Source organism: Vidua macroura, chromosome 22, assembly GCF_024509145.1.
Source record: "Vidua macroura isolate BioBank_ID:100142 chromosome 22, ASM2450914v1, whole genome shotgun sequence".
Classification (NCBI taxonomy): domain Eukaryota; kingdom Metazoa; phylum Chordata; class Aves; order Passeriformes; family Viduidae; genus Vidua; species Vidua macroura.
In genome coordinates, this window is record NC_071592.1 from 4176277 (window position 1) to 4193767 (window position 17491).

The following is a 17491-nucleotide window of genomic DNA, read 5'->3' on the forward strand; positions in this document are numbered from 1 at the left end:
AACAGGGACCGGGAACAGGGACAGGGAACATGGACCGGGAACAGGGACCGGGAACAGGGACAGGGAACAGGGACCGGGACCATGGACCGGGAACAGGGACCGGGAACATGGACAGGGAACAGGGACAGGGAACATGGACCGGGAACAGGGACCGGGAACAGGGACAGGGAACAGGGACAGGGAACATGGACAGGGAACAGGGACCGGGAACAGGGACCGGGAACAGGGACAGGGAACATGGACTGGGAACAGGGACAGGGAACATGGACCGGGAACATGGACAGGGAACATGGACAGGGAACAGGGACCGGGAACAGGGACCGGGAACAGGGACAGGGAACAGGGACAGGGAACGGGGACCGGGAACGGGGACAGGGAACAGGGACCGGGAACAGGGACAGGGAACAGGGACAGGGAACATGGACCGGGAACATGGACAGGGAACAGGGACAGGGAACATGGACCGGGAACAGGGACCGGGAACAGGGACAGGGAACATGGACCGGGAACAGGGACCGGGAACAGGGACAGGGAACATGGACCGGGAACGGGGACCGGGAACGGGGACAGGGAACAGGGACCGGGAACAGGGACCGGGACCATGGACCGGGAACAGGGACCGGGAACAGGGAACAGGGACCGGGAACATGGACAGGGAACAGGGACCGGGAACAGGGACAGGGAACATGGACAGGGAACAGGGACCGGGAACAGGGACAGGGAACAGGGACCGGGAACATGGACCGGGAACAGGGACAGGGAACATGGACAGGGAACAGGGACCGGGAACAGGGACAGGGAACATGGACAGGGAATAGGGACCGGGAACATGGACAGGGAACAGGGACCGGGAACATGGACGGGGACCAGGGACAGGGACCAGGGACAGGGAACAGGGACAGGGAACAGGGACAGGGAACATGGACTGGGAACAGGGACCGGGAACATGGACTGGGAACAGGGATAGAGAACATGGACAGGGAACAGGGACAGGGAACATGGACTGGGAACAGGGACAGGGAACATGGACAGGGATAGAGAGCATGGACAGGGAACATGGACAGGGAACATGGACTGGGAACAGGGATAGAGAGCATGGACAGGGAACATGGACTGGGAGCATGGACAGGGAACAGGGATAGAGAGCATGGATAGAGAACATGGATAGAGAACAGGGATAGAAAACATGGATAGAGAATGTGGATAGAGAGCGTGGATAGAGAACATGGACAGAGAGCCCGGACTGAGACCATGGACAGGGACCCCCGGGAGAGAACCCCAGCAGAGAGCCCCCAGGCAGGGACCCCACAGACAGGCCTGTGATAAATTGAGGCGAATAATTTGATTCAGCCTTTTTAAGGTCAATTAGCATTTTATTAATTACAGCAAGCAGTAGCAAGCAAAACAGCGCTGGGTGGGTAGGGGTCTCCTAACCGCCCCTCCTGCAGTGTCCCACACTGCAGTGCCCCACACCCCACTCCCTTATTCAGTTTCTTTTTATAGTTTCTTGGAGGTTTCTTCATTCGCGTCTCTTGCGATAGCGGTGGGCGTAGCTTGAGCATCTCTCTGCGTCGTGTCTGCGTTGTGTCGAGGCAGGTGATCGCTGATTTCACAATCGGCTCCGGACAGTGATGGGCGTACCTGGAGCACTCCTACGTTGTCCAGTCCGGTAGCCGTTGCCTGGTGGTCGCTGATTTCATAATCAGCTCCGGCCATCCCCCGACATCCTTAGCCTTTGTCTAAAAAAAACTACAAAAAAGCTCCCTATATGGTGATTAATCATACTTGTAATCTTACGGTTTTGCAATATGTCTATAGCCTCGTGGTTTGTAGCAGTTGCTACGAGCTAGTATAAGGCTAGTCCCTTATACTTTAATTTTTATTTTTTTCTCCTTTAATATTCCAATTCTTTTGATGAACAAATAAGTTACCACAGTTTATCACAGGCCCACGACAGAGCCCCCCAGAAGAGAACCTGCACTGAGACCCCGGGCAGGGACCCAGGGAGAGATCCCGGGGAGAGACCCCAGGCAGAGACCTCTGGCCAGAAACTCCCCATGGAGACCCTGGAGAGAGACTTCACACAGGGACCCCGGGCAGAGACCCCGGCTGGAGACCCCTCCCTGCCAGCCAGAGACCCCCTCCCACTGTCCAGAGACCCTCCCAGCCCCAGGACATCCATCCTGGGCAGGTAGAAGGTCTCCCCAGTGGGCAGGTGGCTGTTTCTCTGAGGCACAAGTGTTTATCCTTTAAACTGCCCTCGCTGCCCTGTGGGGCAATAAAAGGTGCAATAAAATGAGGGAGGGGACATTCAGGGCCTGCCAGCACCAGCAGAAACTGAGATAACACAAGTGGAAGGTGTCCCTGCACACGGCAGGGGCTGGAATGAGTTTAAGGGTTTAAGGTCCCTTCCAACCTAACTCATTCCATGATTCTCCTGCTAATGCTCTGTCATCTTCCCCCTGCCAAGTACTGCTGAGAAAAAACAGCTGGCTGACCTGAAGGGGTTAACAAATAAATAACAAAGACATTACCTAAAAAGCACTCAAGCAGAACTATTTTGCAACACCTACTTCAAAAATTCCCTGTTACTTCTGTTTAAACACCTGAAATACCACAGAAGGAAATGATCACAATTTCCACTCCAGTAACATTTCCATCATTGCTTTATTGATTCCAAACCCAAGAGGAAGAAACAGTTTAATTTACCAATATTTTTACTCCCCTTACATTGTTCACAGCCTCACTGATTGGAGGCCACAGAACTCATGATTTCTGTACACAACTTTAGTTTTTCATTTGCACTTTTGTGCTGCAAAGGCTTCTTTGAGATTAAGCACCGAGATCTGGTGGGAATACACAGAACAAGCAGTGGTTGGGACATCAGGAAAAGTTTGCTGGGAAAAGAGGGAGTGCTTCTAGCTAAAGAAGAGACATTCGGGGATTAAAAGCTCTGATTAGAGCCTGTGATCATCTGTTCCCAGGGGTGCTGTGAGCAGTTAATTTCTTCAAAATAACGATTTCAGTGATCCCATGGGCTCAGGCAGCATCTCTGCCCGAGGTTGCCACTTCAGTCCTCACTCAGCAGAGGTGAGCAGCAGCTCTGGTGTTTCTCTTTCCAAGGAGGACGCGTGGCAAGCAGGCCAGGAGCAGGATTTGGAGACAGAGGCTTGCATTCACAGCTGTGATCTCTGGCTGCACAATGCCAGCCCGGTGACAGCAGCTCTGCCAGGCACGGCATGCAGCTGTGCCACCCAGCTGTGGCTAAGGCAGGAAGGCTGTTTCCACTGGGGTATCCCCCTCTCCACTCCCAGGGAGAGAGCTGGCCAGCGGGGGAGGGAAACAGGCCGAGCTGTAACAGATGGAGGGATTTTAAGGCCCCTGGCTTCAGCCCTGCAGCAGATTCCTGGCCACAATCATCCTCATGACCTCGTTGGTACCTGCAGCAGGATGGGGATGCAGAGGAAACACAGTTAAGGCATGGTGCAGCATTTTCCCCCCCACAAGGCCAAGAGAACTCTCCCCTGATGTGCAGTTGACAGCAGAGAGGAGCTCGTCCCGCCAGCTGAAGTGGCCTTTAGGAGGGGTTGGGCCAAAACCCAACTGCCAAGTGCCAGCATATTGCTTGGGAAAGCTGGGGCTGCTTTTTATAGGGGTGTTGGGAGGATGCAGGTCCGGGCATTGAGCAGAACTGGATTTCTAGCAACATCTGAGCTCTCTGCTGTACATTTAACACATACACCACACCCAGGCTGCAAACCCACTCGGTATAAGAAAGAGCACGTCCCTAACCAGGTATCCTGGTTGTAGGTGAGGGGATTTCAAAGCAGGAAAACAAAATATTTAGGAGGCTAAAGTGAGATTAGAAAAGACCAGATACTGTTAGAGACACAATGTCAAGGAGAGCAAACAGACCAAAATCACAGGAGAGGAATTGTTAGGGAGAATCATCATGTGGCCAGGAGTAATGGGATGAAACTGGACAGAGGCACTGCTAACATGACAACTAAATATCTTCCTCTGCTGTAAGACTCTTAAAATAGCCAACTAAATATCTTCCTCTGCTCCCACACAGCCAGAGCTCCTGGCCAGGGCACTCACACAGAGCACACCTCATGCTCAGAGCAGAGCAGGGCTCCGAAACCCAAGAATCAGACTCATGTGGGAAGGTGGGGGCCTCCAGGGGAGTTCTTCTCCTAACCCCACTGCCACTTCACTTGTAATAGGAACGTCTTTTACCTTCCAGGATCTGGTGGACTCTGATGTCTCGCACGAACTGCTGCACCGCGTAATCCTTCAGGTAACCATAGCCCCCGTGCATCTGCAGAGCCTGGTTACAGATCTGAGGGGACAACACTGCTGTGAGGTGACTTGTGCAGGACACAGCAGTGGCACAAGCTCGGTAAGGACCCAGGAACCTGGGCTTGCTTTTTTTTCCTGGTCACCTAATCACATCTCTTAAAAACATGGTCACCTGATCACATCTCTTAAAAACACGGTCACCTAATCACATCTCTTAAAAACATGGTCACCTGATCACATCTCTTAAAAACACGGTCACCTAATCACATCTCTTAAAAACGTTGTGTGACTGTCAGGCCCCATAGCTGCCCTCGGTGCTATCACGTTCCCTGTTTCACACAAAGGGTGTGTTTATGTGAACAGCAATGCACAGAAATACCCAGGGATGGGTAGAGATACCCAGGGATGGGTGCAGAGACACCCAGGGATGGGTAGAGATACCCAGGAATGGGTATAGGTATTAAGGAATGGGCACAGATATCCAGGGATGGGTACAGATACCCAGGGATGGGCAAACATACCCAGGGATGGGTACAGACACCCAGGGATGGGTAAAAAGATACCCAGGAATGGGTGCAGAGATACCCAGGGATGGGCACAGATACCCAGGGATGGGTACAGAGATACCCAGAGATAGGTACAGATACCCAGGAATGGGCACAGATACCCAGGGATGGGCACAGACACCCAGGGATGGGTACAGATACCCAGGGATGGGCAGAGATACCCAGGGATGGGTACAGAGATACCCAGGGATGGGTACAAAGATACCCAGGGATGGGTATAGATACCCAGGGATGGGCACAGAGATACCCAGGGATGGGCACAGATACCCAGGGATGGGTACAGAGATACCCAGAGATAGGTACAGATACCCAGGAATGGGCACAGATACCCAGGGATGGGCACAGACACCCAGGGATGGGTACAGAGATACCCAGGGATGGGTACAAAGATACCCAGGGATGGGTATAGATACCCAGGGATGGGTACAGAGATACCCAGAGATGGGTACAGATACCCAGGGATGGGTAAAAAGATACCCAGGAATGGGTATAGATACTCAGGGATGGGTACAGAGATATCCAGATATGGGTACAGAGATACCCAGGGATGGGCACAGACACCCAGGGATGGGTAGAAACACCCAGGGATGGGCACACATACCCAGGGATGGGCACAGACACCCAGGGATGGGCACACATACCCAGGGATGGGCACACATACCCAGGGATGGGTACAGACACCCAGGGATGGGCACAGACACCCAGGGATGGGCACACATACCCAGGGATGGGCACACATACCCAGGGATGGGTACAGACACCCAGGGATGGGCACAGACACCCAGGGATGGGCACACATACCCAGGGATGGGCACAGATATCCAGGGATGGGCACAGACACCCAGGGATGGGCACACATACCCAGGGATGGGCACAGATACCCAGGGATGGGCACACATACCCAGGGATGGGCACAGACACCCAGGGATGGGCACACATACCCAGGGATGGGCACAGACACCCAGGGATGGGCACAGACACCCAGGGATGGGCACACATACCCAGGGATGGGCACAGATACCCAGGGATGGGTATTTTTAGGGAAAAAGGCGATTTTTTGCTGAATTTTCTGTTGGCAAACCCGAACCGCCCGAGCGCCACCTGGCGGCCACTCCGGGAGGGGCAGCAGGGCGCTGTTTCCATGGAAACGCGACTCCGTGTGCGCTGTCCCCAGTTTGGGGGAGAAAACGTAAATCCAGCAAAAATTCAGATTGATGAGCACAAAAATAGCTTCTAAACGACCCTGGGCTAGGAAGCGCCAAGTGCTCTTTTTCCCTCTCCTTGCTTTTTCTTTACGGGGACATTTGATAATCTAACAAAATAAGGTATTTTTTCAAAGTGATAAGATAATTTTCAAAGCACTCATGTAATTTATGACTTGCTCCCTAGGAACGATCACCCCGCAAGATGCAAATTTTCCTTGGAAAATAAAAATGTTCTGCTCCCTGTCCTGTCTCCCTTTTGGCCCCCTAGGAAGTGGTAGAGGAAGAAAGTGAAAAGATGTTTTAAATCTCTCAGATTAATCGTTAATTTTAATTAATTACATATTATTATACAATTATTATATATTTTATTTATTACAATTATATATTATTATATAATATTACATATTATTATACAATTATTATATATAATTACATATTATTATAATAAATTTTCATTTTCATTAATTTTGAATTAATTTTCATTAATTAATTTAAATGAAATCCATTTTAACTTAAATAATTTTATAATTTTATTTATTAATTAATTTAAAAATAAACAACTAAAAATTCAAATTAGTAAGTCATAAATTAATAATTTAATAGAAATAATTAAAAATTATATACTTTTAATTTTAATTAATTTTAATTAATAAATTTTCATTAATTAAATAATTTAAATGAAATCCATTTTAACTTAAACAATTTTATAATTTTATTTATTAATTTAAAAATAAACAAATAAAATTTAAAATTAATAAGTCATAAATTAATAATTTAATAGAAATAATTAAAAATTATATACTTTTAATTTTAATTAATAAATTTTCATTAATTAAATAATTTAAATGAAATCCATTTTAATTCAAATACTTTTATAATTTTATTTATTAATTAATTTAAAAATAAATAATTAAAATTTAAACTTAATAAGTCATAAATTAATAATTTAACAAAAATAAATAAAAATTATATACTTTTAATTTTAATTAATTTTAATTAATAAATTTTAATTAAATAATTTAAATGAAATCCATTTTAACTTAAATACTTTTATAATTTTATTTATTAATTAATTTAAAAATAAACAACTAAAAATTAAAATTAATAAGTCATAAATCAGTAATTTATTAAAATAATAAAAAATTATATAATCTTAATTTGAAGATTAAACGTAAGATTTTTTTAATTAAAATGTTAAGATTTTTCAGGAGAACAAACTTCTCCCTGGCACTAAGGGGCGTCTCCAAGGCTGCAATGAGGACCCCGAGAGGCGTCCGAGGCACCTACCCCGAAGCACTCGTCGGTGGCGAAGAGCTTGGCCATGGAGCAGAGCACGGCCGCGTCCTCCCGGGCCTCCTGCAGCGCCCGCGCCGCGTTGCGCACCATGAGCCGCGCCGCCAGCAGCCGCGTGGCCATCTCTGCCAGCCTGAACTGCAGGTACTGCCCGCACAGAGAGCTCCGTCAGCACCTCGCAGGCGCGGCTCGGCCCTGCCTCGCTCAGGGCAGCTCCAGGGTGAAGGGGCGCCCCTCACTTCCAGGCCATCCCTCAGCCGCTGAGGGCTCACCTGGTTGTTGGCGAGGGGCTCCCCGAACTGTTTGCGGACAGTGAGGTGCTCCTGAGCCAGGAGAACCGAGGCGTGAGCAGCTCCTAACGAACAAGAAGCTGGTGGGAAAAGCCAAGGACACAGAGTGAAGGTGAAGCTCCGCCAGACAGGCAACAAGAAGATCCTGCCCTCCTCCCTTGGCTCCCTTTGGCTTTCTCACCGATGTTTATCCTGCCCCCATTGAGGCCCTGCATGGCGATGCTGAATCCCTGCCCTTCAGCTCCCAGCCGGTTGCCCACAGGAACAACGCAGTCCTCAAAGATCACAGCCCGAGTTGGCTGGGAATTCCAGCCTACCTGGGAGAAAACAGAGCTCCTTCCAGCCTGCCTGAGGAGCAGCACAACTCCAGCACAGAACCACCAGCCTGCTCCCAGCCCCTCGGTCTCACTGCCAAGCTGGCACAAAGCACCCGTGGTCTGCATGGTTTGGCCTCAGTGTGGAAATTGGAGTGGGTGTTTTTGAGAAGAGGCACAAATCCAGTGATCTTGATGTTCCTGAGACTAAAATCCCTTCATTTACCAAAGGGATGGGTATTGGGCAAACTTCACCACTTGGTAAAACCATGCCAGTCTGGGACTCCAATCCCATCCATGAAGAGATTCCTAACGCTTTGCACAGACCAGCTCATTGGGATCACAGGACACAGCCTCAAGCTGGGCAGGGGAGGCTCAGATTGGACATCAGGAAGAATTTCTCCACGGAAAATGCTGTCAGGCATTGGAATGGGCTGTCCAAGGAGGAAACTGAGTCACCACCCCCACAGGCATTTAAGGAATGCCTGGATGTGGCACTCAGAGCTCTGGCTGACAAGTGAGGATCAGTCACAGGTTGGACTCAATGGTCTTGGAGGTCTTTCCAATCGTGATGATTCTGTGGTTCTGTGATCTCTGTCCTGCACTTCCCTCAAGCACACAGGAAGCACAAACCAAGCCTCTTACCTTCTTCTCCTTCTTGCCAAAGCTGAGCCCTGGCATTCCCTTCTCCAGCACGAGGCAGGAGATGCCCTTGGGGCCTGGGCCCCCTGTGCGACACATGACCACGTACACATCGGTGTCACCTCCCCCGCTGATGAAGGCCTGCAGGAGGGCACAACGAGAAAAGTGAGGCTTTGGAGGGGTTTTCCAAACTAACCCTGAGCCCACAGCAGCAGCTGGCAGGGTACAGAAATGGAGACACAAAGACCCCACAGCCAGAGGCATTTAGGGACCCAGCTGGTGAAAGCTCTGCAGAGCACGTCTTGCCTTGGGAGAATGCACAGAGATGAGGAGACAGCAGGAATGGGAAGGACAGTGAGACCCAGGCCACTTTAGCAGGAGCAAAGAGGTACCTTGGAGCCATTCAGGACGTAGGTATCCCCTTTCCTCTGAGCTGAGGTCAGCAGGGAAGCTGCATCACTGCCACTCCCTGTTTGAGAAGCAAGGAAGCAGCCAGTGAAGCAGAAGGTCCAGAGCCTACAAATTCTCCCTGTGACCATACCCTGACACCTGAGTTTGTACCAAGAGCATCTCAGCAATCATCATCTGCCTCTCCTCGACTTCACAAATGAATATGGAAAGAAACGTTTCACCTGCAGACCTTTGCAATGTTCATGGTGCAGTTAGAGAGGAGAAGATGTCCTGGTTGCTGATGCTCACCTGGCTCAGTCAGGCAGTAAGAGGCAAACTTTTCCATGCTGCAGAGCGATGGGCAGAACCTGCGGCGCTGCTCCTCGTTGCCAAAGGTGTCGATCATCCAAACACACATGCTGGGGTGGGAGAGAAGGAGCAGCATTCAGGATTGAGCATAGGTTGTACAAGAACATCCCTGGCTGAACAGAGGAAAGCTCCACAGAGCTGAGACACAAGCCCTGGGGCCTGAAAATGTATTGTTACACCTTCCATTCACCACAGACTCACTGCCCTGTGGAACAGCAGGTTCCTGCTTAAAAGCCTCAGTCTCTCCTCCATGCCCAGCCCTGCTCCCGCTCCAGAAAAGTGCACCTGAAGAAAGAGGCAGCATCACTGCAGCTCTCTGTGCCAAGTGACCTGTCACTGGACATGTCTGTACAAGCAGGACAGCCCGGGGGTCAGGTGGTGCCTCTGGGCTCTGTCACAGCACGGCCAAGGCACAAAGGCTTTTTCCAGGCAGGTTACTATCTATAGACAGCTTAAGTGGCAGAGCAGAGAACAAAATCCAGAACTTAATCCCATCTTGTGTGCCACAAAGCTAAAATTACTTCTTGGTGGCATCTCAGTCCTTGTGGACTATTTGTTTACTGCTATCCAGGGATCCTCATGGGGATGTGTGTACTCGAGGTCACCATTTAAATATATAAATGATGAGCAGCAGCGAGGGAGCTGCCTCCAGCTGGATTTAGAGCCCACAGAGCAGCCAGGCTGACACCACCCACCCCTGCACAGACACACTCACTTGTGGATGCTCATGTAAGCAGTGGTGCTGGTACATCCTGTTGACAGAGCTTCAAAGATTATGGAGGTGTCAAGCCGTGACAATCCAGAGCCACCAACATCTGGTTTCACATAGATCCCACCAAATCCTAGCTGGGCTGCCTTCCGCATCGTTTCCACAGGGAATATTTCCTATTGGGGCAGGAGAGATACCCCAATGAATATTCGGGGTTAGCTCAGTCCCTTTGGGTAGCCCTGGGCTACCAATTTGAGTCCCACCATCCTGCAGGGTCTAAGTCAGCTGGGTGGGTCAAAGAAGAGGTGGTACTCACACAGACACATTCCATCTCCTGCAGTGAATCCAAGATCCAGGTGATTGAATAACCTGGCTAGGAAAGCTTCAAGGTATTTCTGATGATTTCCCCTCCCCCAGCTAGAGCACCAGCTTCAATGACAGCCTCCAGAGCTATTGCAGGAACCCCTCAGTGAAACCTGTGGGTCACAGCGTCCTAAGGGAGGAAAAAGGGAGCAGCACAACCCTTGTGAGGCTGTCCTACCTTCTCATCCCACTCGGCCATGTAAGGAGCCATCTCCTTGGCAGCAAAATCAAGGGCAACTTTTTGGAATTCTTTCTGATCCTCAGTGAGTCCAGTGGATGCTAGAAAAGCAGCAAGAGATGAGAACACGTGTGTGTTAAGGGAAAGCAGCACAACCACCTCGTTTATAACCCAAACAATTTCAAGGTGCCCCTTAACTCACACAAACAGTTTGGGGTTTCTGCTGCAGAGGCCTTTTCTCTATTCCTCAGGAATATAAGGAACTGTGCTGAGAGCAGGGGGCTTTGGGAGGGGCTTTCTTGGGACAAAACAAATCCAAGATCCCAGTTGTCTCTGTCTGCTCCATGCTAACTACATCAGAAAGCCAGGACAGGGGAGCACAGTCACTCCATCTCAATAAGTCTGTGCTAAAGAAATCTGAGGGAGCAGTGCTGGGACTTCAAAGAAAGGAGACTTGGAAGCAAATAAAGAATAAAGCAGCCCCTTGGAAACAGCATCTAAAGCTTAAGTTAGGTTCTGTATTTGAAACTTCTTGCTTCATCGACACATAGATCCAATATTGTTTTGTTCCTCTCCTGAAACTCACTCTATGCTGCTGCCTCAGTTTTAAACGTTGTTACATTTAGACATCGAAGCAATTCATCTGCAAAGTGTTCTGGAAGCAGAATGGTTTGGATTGGAAGGGACCCTAAAGACCATCTTGTTACAACACCTGACACCTTCTATGAAGCCAAGCCCTGTCCAACCTGGCCTTGAGCACTGCCAGGGATGGGGCATCCACAACTTCTGGGCAACCTGTGCCAGCTGGAATTCTGCCAGAGGAATTTCTTCCTCGTGTTTAACCTGAATCTCTCCTCTTTTAGTTTAAATCCATTCCCCCTTGCCCTGTCAGTCTGCTTATATAAAAAGCTGCTTTCCTTCTTTTTTATAATCCCCTTTCTTTGAGAGATATTCTTTGATTCACTATCAAATCTGAAAAACCGTGAAAACCTAACAAAGGTAAGGGAGAGACAGGGAGAGGGATGGACCTTCCTTGCGGGCTCTTTCCCACTGCTGAGCACGGTCTAACGAGGTAAAAGGAGGGACAGGGAGGGGGACGGACCTTTCCTTGCGGGCTCTGTCCCCACTGCTGCGGGGTGTCCGCACCGCCCTGACCGGGGGCAGGACACGGGGAGGAGGGACACGGGGAGCGGTGACACACGGAGAGGTGACACGGGCAGCTGGGGACATCCCTCCGGGCGGGGACAGCAGGTCCAGGGCCACCGACCCGCTGTCCATCTCCCCCAGCCCGCCTCCCCCGGGCCGCGGGGGGGTCCCGGCCCGGCCCGGGCAGCTCCTTACGGTCGATGCAGGACGCGATCCCCCGGCGCCCCAGCAGCAGCCGCGCCGCCGCCCGCGGGGCCGCTCGCCACGCCATGGCCATGGCCGTGCGGGGCCGCTCCGTTCCCGGCTCCCGGCGGGGCAGGCTGGGAGCTGTAGTCCTGCCCCCGGCACCGCCCGCCCGGGCGGGGAGCGAGCGAGGGGAGCCGGCCCTGCCCCGGCCTTTGCATAGCGGGCACCGCTTCCGAGCGCGGCTTCCTCCTCCTCCTCCTCCTCCTCCTCCTCCTCGTCCCCGCCCGGCACCGCGAGCATCCTCATCGCCCCGAGCAGGACGGGCGGCAGCGGCCCGGGCTGGTGAGCGGGAGCTGGGAGGGCTGGCAAGGAGGGAGGGAGGCAGGGGAAAGCTTGGCATAGAAGGCGGAAAAGTTGATGCCAGCCGGCCTGGCTGGAGGCGGCCGGCTCGGAGCGAGTGCGAGTGCCGCTGACAGAGGGGGCAGGGGATGGGCCGGCCCCTCTCCGCGGAGCCGCAGGGTCCGGAGGGCTGGCAGCGAGCCTGGGGTCAGCCAGCGAGCCCCCCTGGCCAGGCGCGGGCACCTGCGGCGAGCGCGCCCGGGTGGGTTTGGCGCTGTGCAGAGAAGGAGCCGCTCCCGAAGGGGCTCGGGCGGGCACGGGCAGCGGCTGGCAGAGCCGGGCAGCCGGGGCGAGGCTGGGCTGAGCCCTGGAGAGCAGCACGGCTCCCCGGGCCCAAGGCAGAGGGGCCGCGCTCTGCCCACGCGCCTTCGGGACTGGCCCGGGTGCAGCAGCGGTCCGGCCCCGCTGCTGGTGTCCGTCAGGGCTCCAGGGTGCGGTCCCCGAGCCCTGCCAGCATTCACACTGATAGAGGAAGTGGCTGAGCTCAAGGAAAGATTTATTTGCTCTCCACTCGCCCTGCAGCGCTTGCAGCTCTACTTTTCTCGGCCGCCTGAAGGAGCAGTAATTCCTCCTCCTTCTCTCCATCAGGTGCTTCTCAGTGAGGAGAAGATAATTCAGAGAGACCAGAGATGCCTTGGCCGAGCAGAAAGAGAGACAAAGGAGCAGTAGCAGGTCTGTGCTGACGTCCTGACTGATTTAGCATCTCTCATTTGAGGTTCCAGGCTATAGTGAAACTACAGACAGCCGTATTAACCGTCTGTCTTTCACAGGCAGTGTCTTGCAGACAGCATTTCCTGTGCCAAATGGGCTGAGCACCCGAGCGTGACTGAGACAAGCCTGCTAGGTGTGTGATAAGGACAGTGATGTATTCCCAGCACAAGGTTAGGAAATGGAATTCAGGCCCATTTTTGCAGAGCTTTCAGGTCCTGCACAGCAGAGTTGGTCAGTCAGGGTACACCCAGTGCAGTGCCAGGAAGCTGATGTGGTACCAGCTGCAAAAACAAAAAGCAAGAACATTGCACTGGAGGCATCATGATGTGGTGTTTAAAGTACCAGATGAAAAACCTGCACATCTGTGCCCCTCATCTGCTTGATCCACTCCAGCAAATAACCACCTTTTTATCCCTTAATCACTTCTTAATAATGGGGTTTTTTTTGTCTGTATCCTGAAGAAAAAAAGGATCCCTTCTGAACAGGTAGCTCAGTGGAGGTTAAGCTAAGATTTCCATCTCTTGCAGGAATTGAAATAGTTTGGTTTGCTTGGTGAATGTTCCTCTTACTCACCACATTCACCTAAGTCTACTTCACTGCCTGCAGCTGATTCCTCAGCAATTAATTTAAAAAATTCAACTACACTCCATGTGGGTAAACATGGTCCATCCCGAGGTCTTTTTATTACTAACTGGGAGTATTAAACTACATTTTTGCACACAGAAAAATAGCCTTATTTCAGATGCAAATTAGAAATACCCAGAACCATTGGTGCATAATGCTGCTACCTTACCCTGAGCACCTGGGGTGCCCCAAACAGTCAAATGTGTGAAACCAGCTTGGACAACTAAAAATATTTTTTGAAACACAATGTGTTTTATCTCAATGTCTTTTAAGATAAAAAAGAGCCTGATGCTAAAATTGCCAAAACCGAGGAGGAGACTTCAGATAAGGAGGAAGAAGAGAAGTCTGCAAAACCCCCAGCTGGGAGCTCCAAGTCAGGATGGAAGAACTGGAAGAAAAAAGAATCTGAGTCTGGTGGGGAGGAAAGCAAGATCACATATTGTCACTGGCTGCTGAAATCAGAACCTGAGAGCAGGCTGGAGAAGGGGGTGGATGTGAAGGTGAGCACTGACACCCCCTCACTCAGCAAAGGACAGCAGCAGGGTCACTCCTGCCCAGCTTTAGGGCCCAGATGCTGAGGGACAGCATCAGGCAACTCAGATTGTTTTCTCTTCTCAAAACCCATTTGTCCTCCTGGAAATATAAAAACAAAACGTTCTTGTCCAAGGTGACAGCCTTGGGGTTTCATACATGTAATACAAGAGGAAATCAGCCCCTCAGGATGCTTGGCTGTTGGTCACAGGAGCAGCACGTTTCAGACACTGCTGCTTTGAAAAGGTTTTTCTGTAGGCCCTGTGGGAGATAAAAATTGTGTCAGGTTTGTGCTATAATTGAAGGAGCTGCTAGCAACAAATGCTTAGGCACAGTGCAGACAATGACACTGTAAAGATCACAAACCTCCTGAATGAATGTTTATTTTCATTTCATTTGGCAGTTCAGTGTTGACGACTTGAAAGCTCAGCCTAATCAGACAACCTGCTGGGATGGAGTAAGGAACTACCAGGTAGGAAGCACATGGGGGCACTGAAATAGCAGTAGAAGAAGGTGGCTCTGCCACAGCTTGTTCCTGTGCCCGAAGCATTTCCTCTTGGGGCACTCTGCCTGTTCATGCAGGTGCATTTTGGCAGGGATCTGAAGTCAACTCCTGCTTAGTGGCCTCTAGGTCAGAGGGAGACTCAGGCTGGGGAATATTCTGTCAAGTCATCCAGCTTTTCTTTCACTTAGACCAACCTTTGGTACCTTACAGCAAGTCTGTACTTACCCAAATCCTCTGTCAGTGTACAGCTTTCTGTTCCAGAGGAATTCCACGTGAGTTCCCCTGCTGTGTATGATCCCTGTACTATATAGGATTCCCTATCCCCTGACACGTGATCTGCTCTGAGTTGTTTGCTGACAACTCTCCTGGGCAAGGGTGGCTGAGCTGTTGAATTCCCACACACTTTCTGACCAACAGGATCTTGCTCTTTAACTTTGTTTTTACTTAATTTCATTCCAACACAAAAACATCTCTATGACAACTGTAGGAAACATTATCTGAGTAATTCTGAAGCACATCTACCTCTCCTCTTGTTGCTTCCTATTCTTGGCTGCTTCTAATGAAGCCCTGAGAGCTTAATGGAAAGAGCTGAAAGTCTCTTGTTTACTCCTGACAGGCAAGGAATTTCCTGAGATCCATGAAACTTGGGCAGCAAGCCTTCTTCTACCACAGTAACTGCAAAGAGCCTGGCATTGTGGCCCTTGTCAAGGTGAGTGTCTGTGTTATGGGGAGAGGGGAGAAGTGATAATGAATGGGTTATCAAACAGCTCACTGCTTGTCTCAGCACCAAAGAGTGCAGGAGTTGTCCAGTGAGAGCAGGGAATGACCAGGACACCTCAGCTCAACACCACAGGGCTGACTCAGCCGTGTGTCCCCAGAGAGATGGAACCACACTGTGCTGTTTTCCTGCTGACATTTCAGGGCACTCCCAGCCAAGCCAAGTGTTGTTCCACACTCTGATTCCAGTCTGACTCACTACATTCTAGTCAGCAGAGCCCACAAGGCAGTAGAATAAAACCAGGGCACAGAACAGCTTTTTCTTTAAGAGGAGAACTCATCACAAAGATCATCATCAGCTACCCAGTTTTCCTCTGCTGCATTTCTTTCCACACTGACCTCCAGCACTCACTGTTCTGCACTTCTTCCACCCAGGAAATGTAAAGGAAACTGTTAGAATGGAGTTCAGGGAAAGCAAGGCTGATTTATCACCAGGATTATTCCTTGTCACATCTCATGCCCTTTGCTGACAGGTGTTTTGAACTGATGGAAAATTTCTTCTCCCGTTCTGCTTCAGATCGTAAAGGAGGCGTACCCTGATCACACACAGTTTGACCAGAAGGATCCTCATTATGACTCCACCAGCAGAAAAGAGAACCCCAAATGGTCCATGGTAATGTATTCTATTAAATACAGCTGTTCAAGCTCTGTGTGCAAGCCAGGGGAAGGGAGAAGGCTCTTTGCATCATATTGAAAATCTTAAGCTTCTGTCCTGGCTTAGCTGCCTTTTTCTCTCTCAAGAGAAAATTCAGTCCTGTTTTCTCTGCTTTTTCCCCAATCCCTTCCAGGAGGCTGCCAAAATGTATCTCCCTGAATTTTCAAATCTTGGCTGCAGAGCTGGCCTCCACGTGTGGCAGAACCCTGGGTTAGGAAAGTGAGCTGAGAACCAGTCAGTGCACAGCAAACAAAGCTGTAGTTTTGAGGCACATTAAATTGTAGGGAAGGGAGTGTTCTTGGGCTGGCTACATCCCACATCTGAATTTTGCATTGTCTGTGACATGAATGCACCTTGCTGGTGCACAGTGCCAACAAGTCACCTGCCACAAATACTGGGAAGCACTTTTAGCCTTCAGCAAGGCAAAGCTTCCAGGCTGTTGGTGCACATCAGTCACTTCCTTCAGCTCTAAATCTTTATCCCTCAAAGATTTGATGGGCTATCTGGAGGCTGTGTCCCTGTCCAACCTGCTCCTGTGCTGCCCCTCCCTCCCTTGCAGGTGGATGTGCAGTTTGTGAGGATGACCAAGCGCTTCATCCCCCTGTCTGAGATCAAGGCTCACCACCTGGCACACAAAGCAGACGGGGGGCCCCTCAAGGACATGATGCTCTTCACCAGGCAACGTCTGTCCATCCAACCCCTGACACAAGGTGAGAACCTCCCAGGACTCTTGATTCCCTCTGTCAGACACGCTGGAAGTTTCATTGATGGTTTTTCCTTCCTTACCACAGAGGAATTTGATTTTGTCTTGAGCCTGGAAGAGGAAAAGCCACATTAAAGCAGCACAGCTCCCACCCAGCCCGCTGATGCCTCCTCCTCCACCAGCACAACTCTCATGTTCACCCGCTCAAGCACAGCACCACGAATGTGCCCCCACAAGATCTGCAGCCACACGTCCCTTCCCCTGACACACTGTTATTTTTGCTTATTTTTTTCAATAAATAAAGCCTTTTTGAATCAACTGCAGCTACCTGGGTTTTAATAGCAGGAAAATCTGCAATTTATCTCTTGAGAAAGAAACGGGTACATCTTTGTTTAGTTTGGGGTCTAGTGCAGCTCAATGTACTGCAGAGGGACATTTTTCTGCAGGAAGGAATCCCTGAGTTCTGTCTAGAACCAGAAAATTTAGAATCATTGAATAGCCAGGGTTGGAAAAGACACTAAAATCATCTCATTCCACCCCCTGCCATGGGCAGGGACATTTTCCACTAGCCCAGGTTGCTCCAAGCTCTGTCCAGCCTGGCTTTGGGCATTTCCAGGGATGTGGCAGCCACAC

The 17491-nt window shown here is 50.4% G+C and overlaps 2 protein-coding genes across 4 annotated transcripts; one reads left to right on the forward strand and one right to left on the reverse strand.

The window, feature by feature from the left end:
* Positions 1-2648: 2648 nt before the first annotated feature.
* Positions 2649-12080, reverse strand: ACAD8 (acyl-CoA dehydrogenase family member 8). Of its 2 annotated transcripts, XM_053997229.1 has the most exons (11): positions 11963-12080; positions 10622-10722; positions 10087-10256; positions 9312-9421; positions 9005-9081; positions 8616-8753; positions 7838-7973; positions 7639-7736; positions 7361-7513; positions 4240-4342; positions 2649-3440 (listed from the first exon to the last, which is right to left on the reverse strand). In XM_053997229.1, exons 1-11 carry the CDS (start codon positions 12042-12044, stop codon positions 3388-3390), a joined length of 1221 nt encoding a protein of 406 aa, XP_053853204.1. In that variant the 5' UTR covers positions 12045-12080; the 3' UTR covers positions 2649-3387. The 2 variants fall into 2 exon arrangements, with proteins under 2 accessions (XP_053853204.1, XP_053853205.1); XM_053997230.1 differs by lacking the exon at positions 7361-7513.
* On the forward strand, positions 3039-17176 carry THYN1 (thymocyte nuclear protein 1). 2 transcript variants are annotated; one of them, XM_053997237.1, is made up of 9 exons: positions 3039-3090; positions 4247-4300; positions 12941-13024; positions 13961-14187; positions 14622-14690; positions 15340-15432; positions 16018-16113; positions 16715-16865; positions 16947-17176. In XM_053997237.1, exons 3-9 carry the CDS (start codon positions 12982-12984, stop codon positions 16991-16993), a joined length of 726 nt encoding a protein of 241 aa, XP_053853212.1. In that variant the 5' UTR covers positions 3039-3090; positions 4247-4300; positions 12941-12981; the 3' UTR covers positions 16994-17176. The 2 variants fall into 2 exon arrangements, with proteins under 2 accessions (XP_053853212.1, XP_053853211.1); XM_053997236.1 differs by lacking the exons at positions 3039-3090; positions 4247-4300 and adding an exon at positions 12208-12295.
* The last annotated feature ends 315 nt before the right edge of the window (positions 17177-17491 follow it).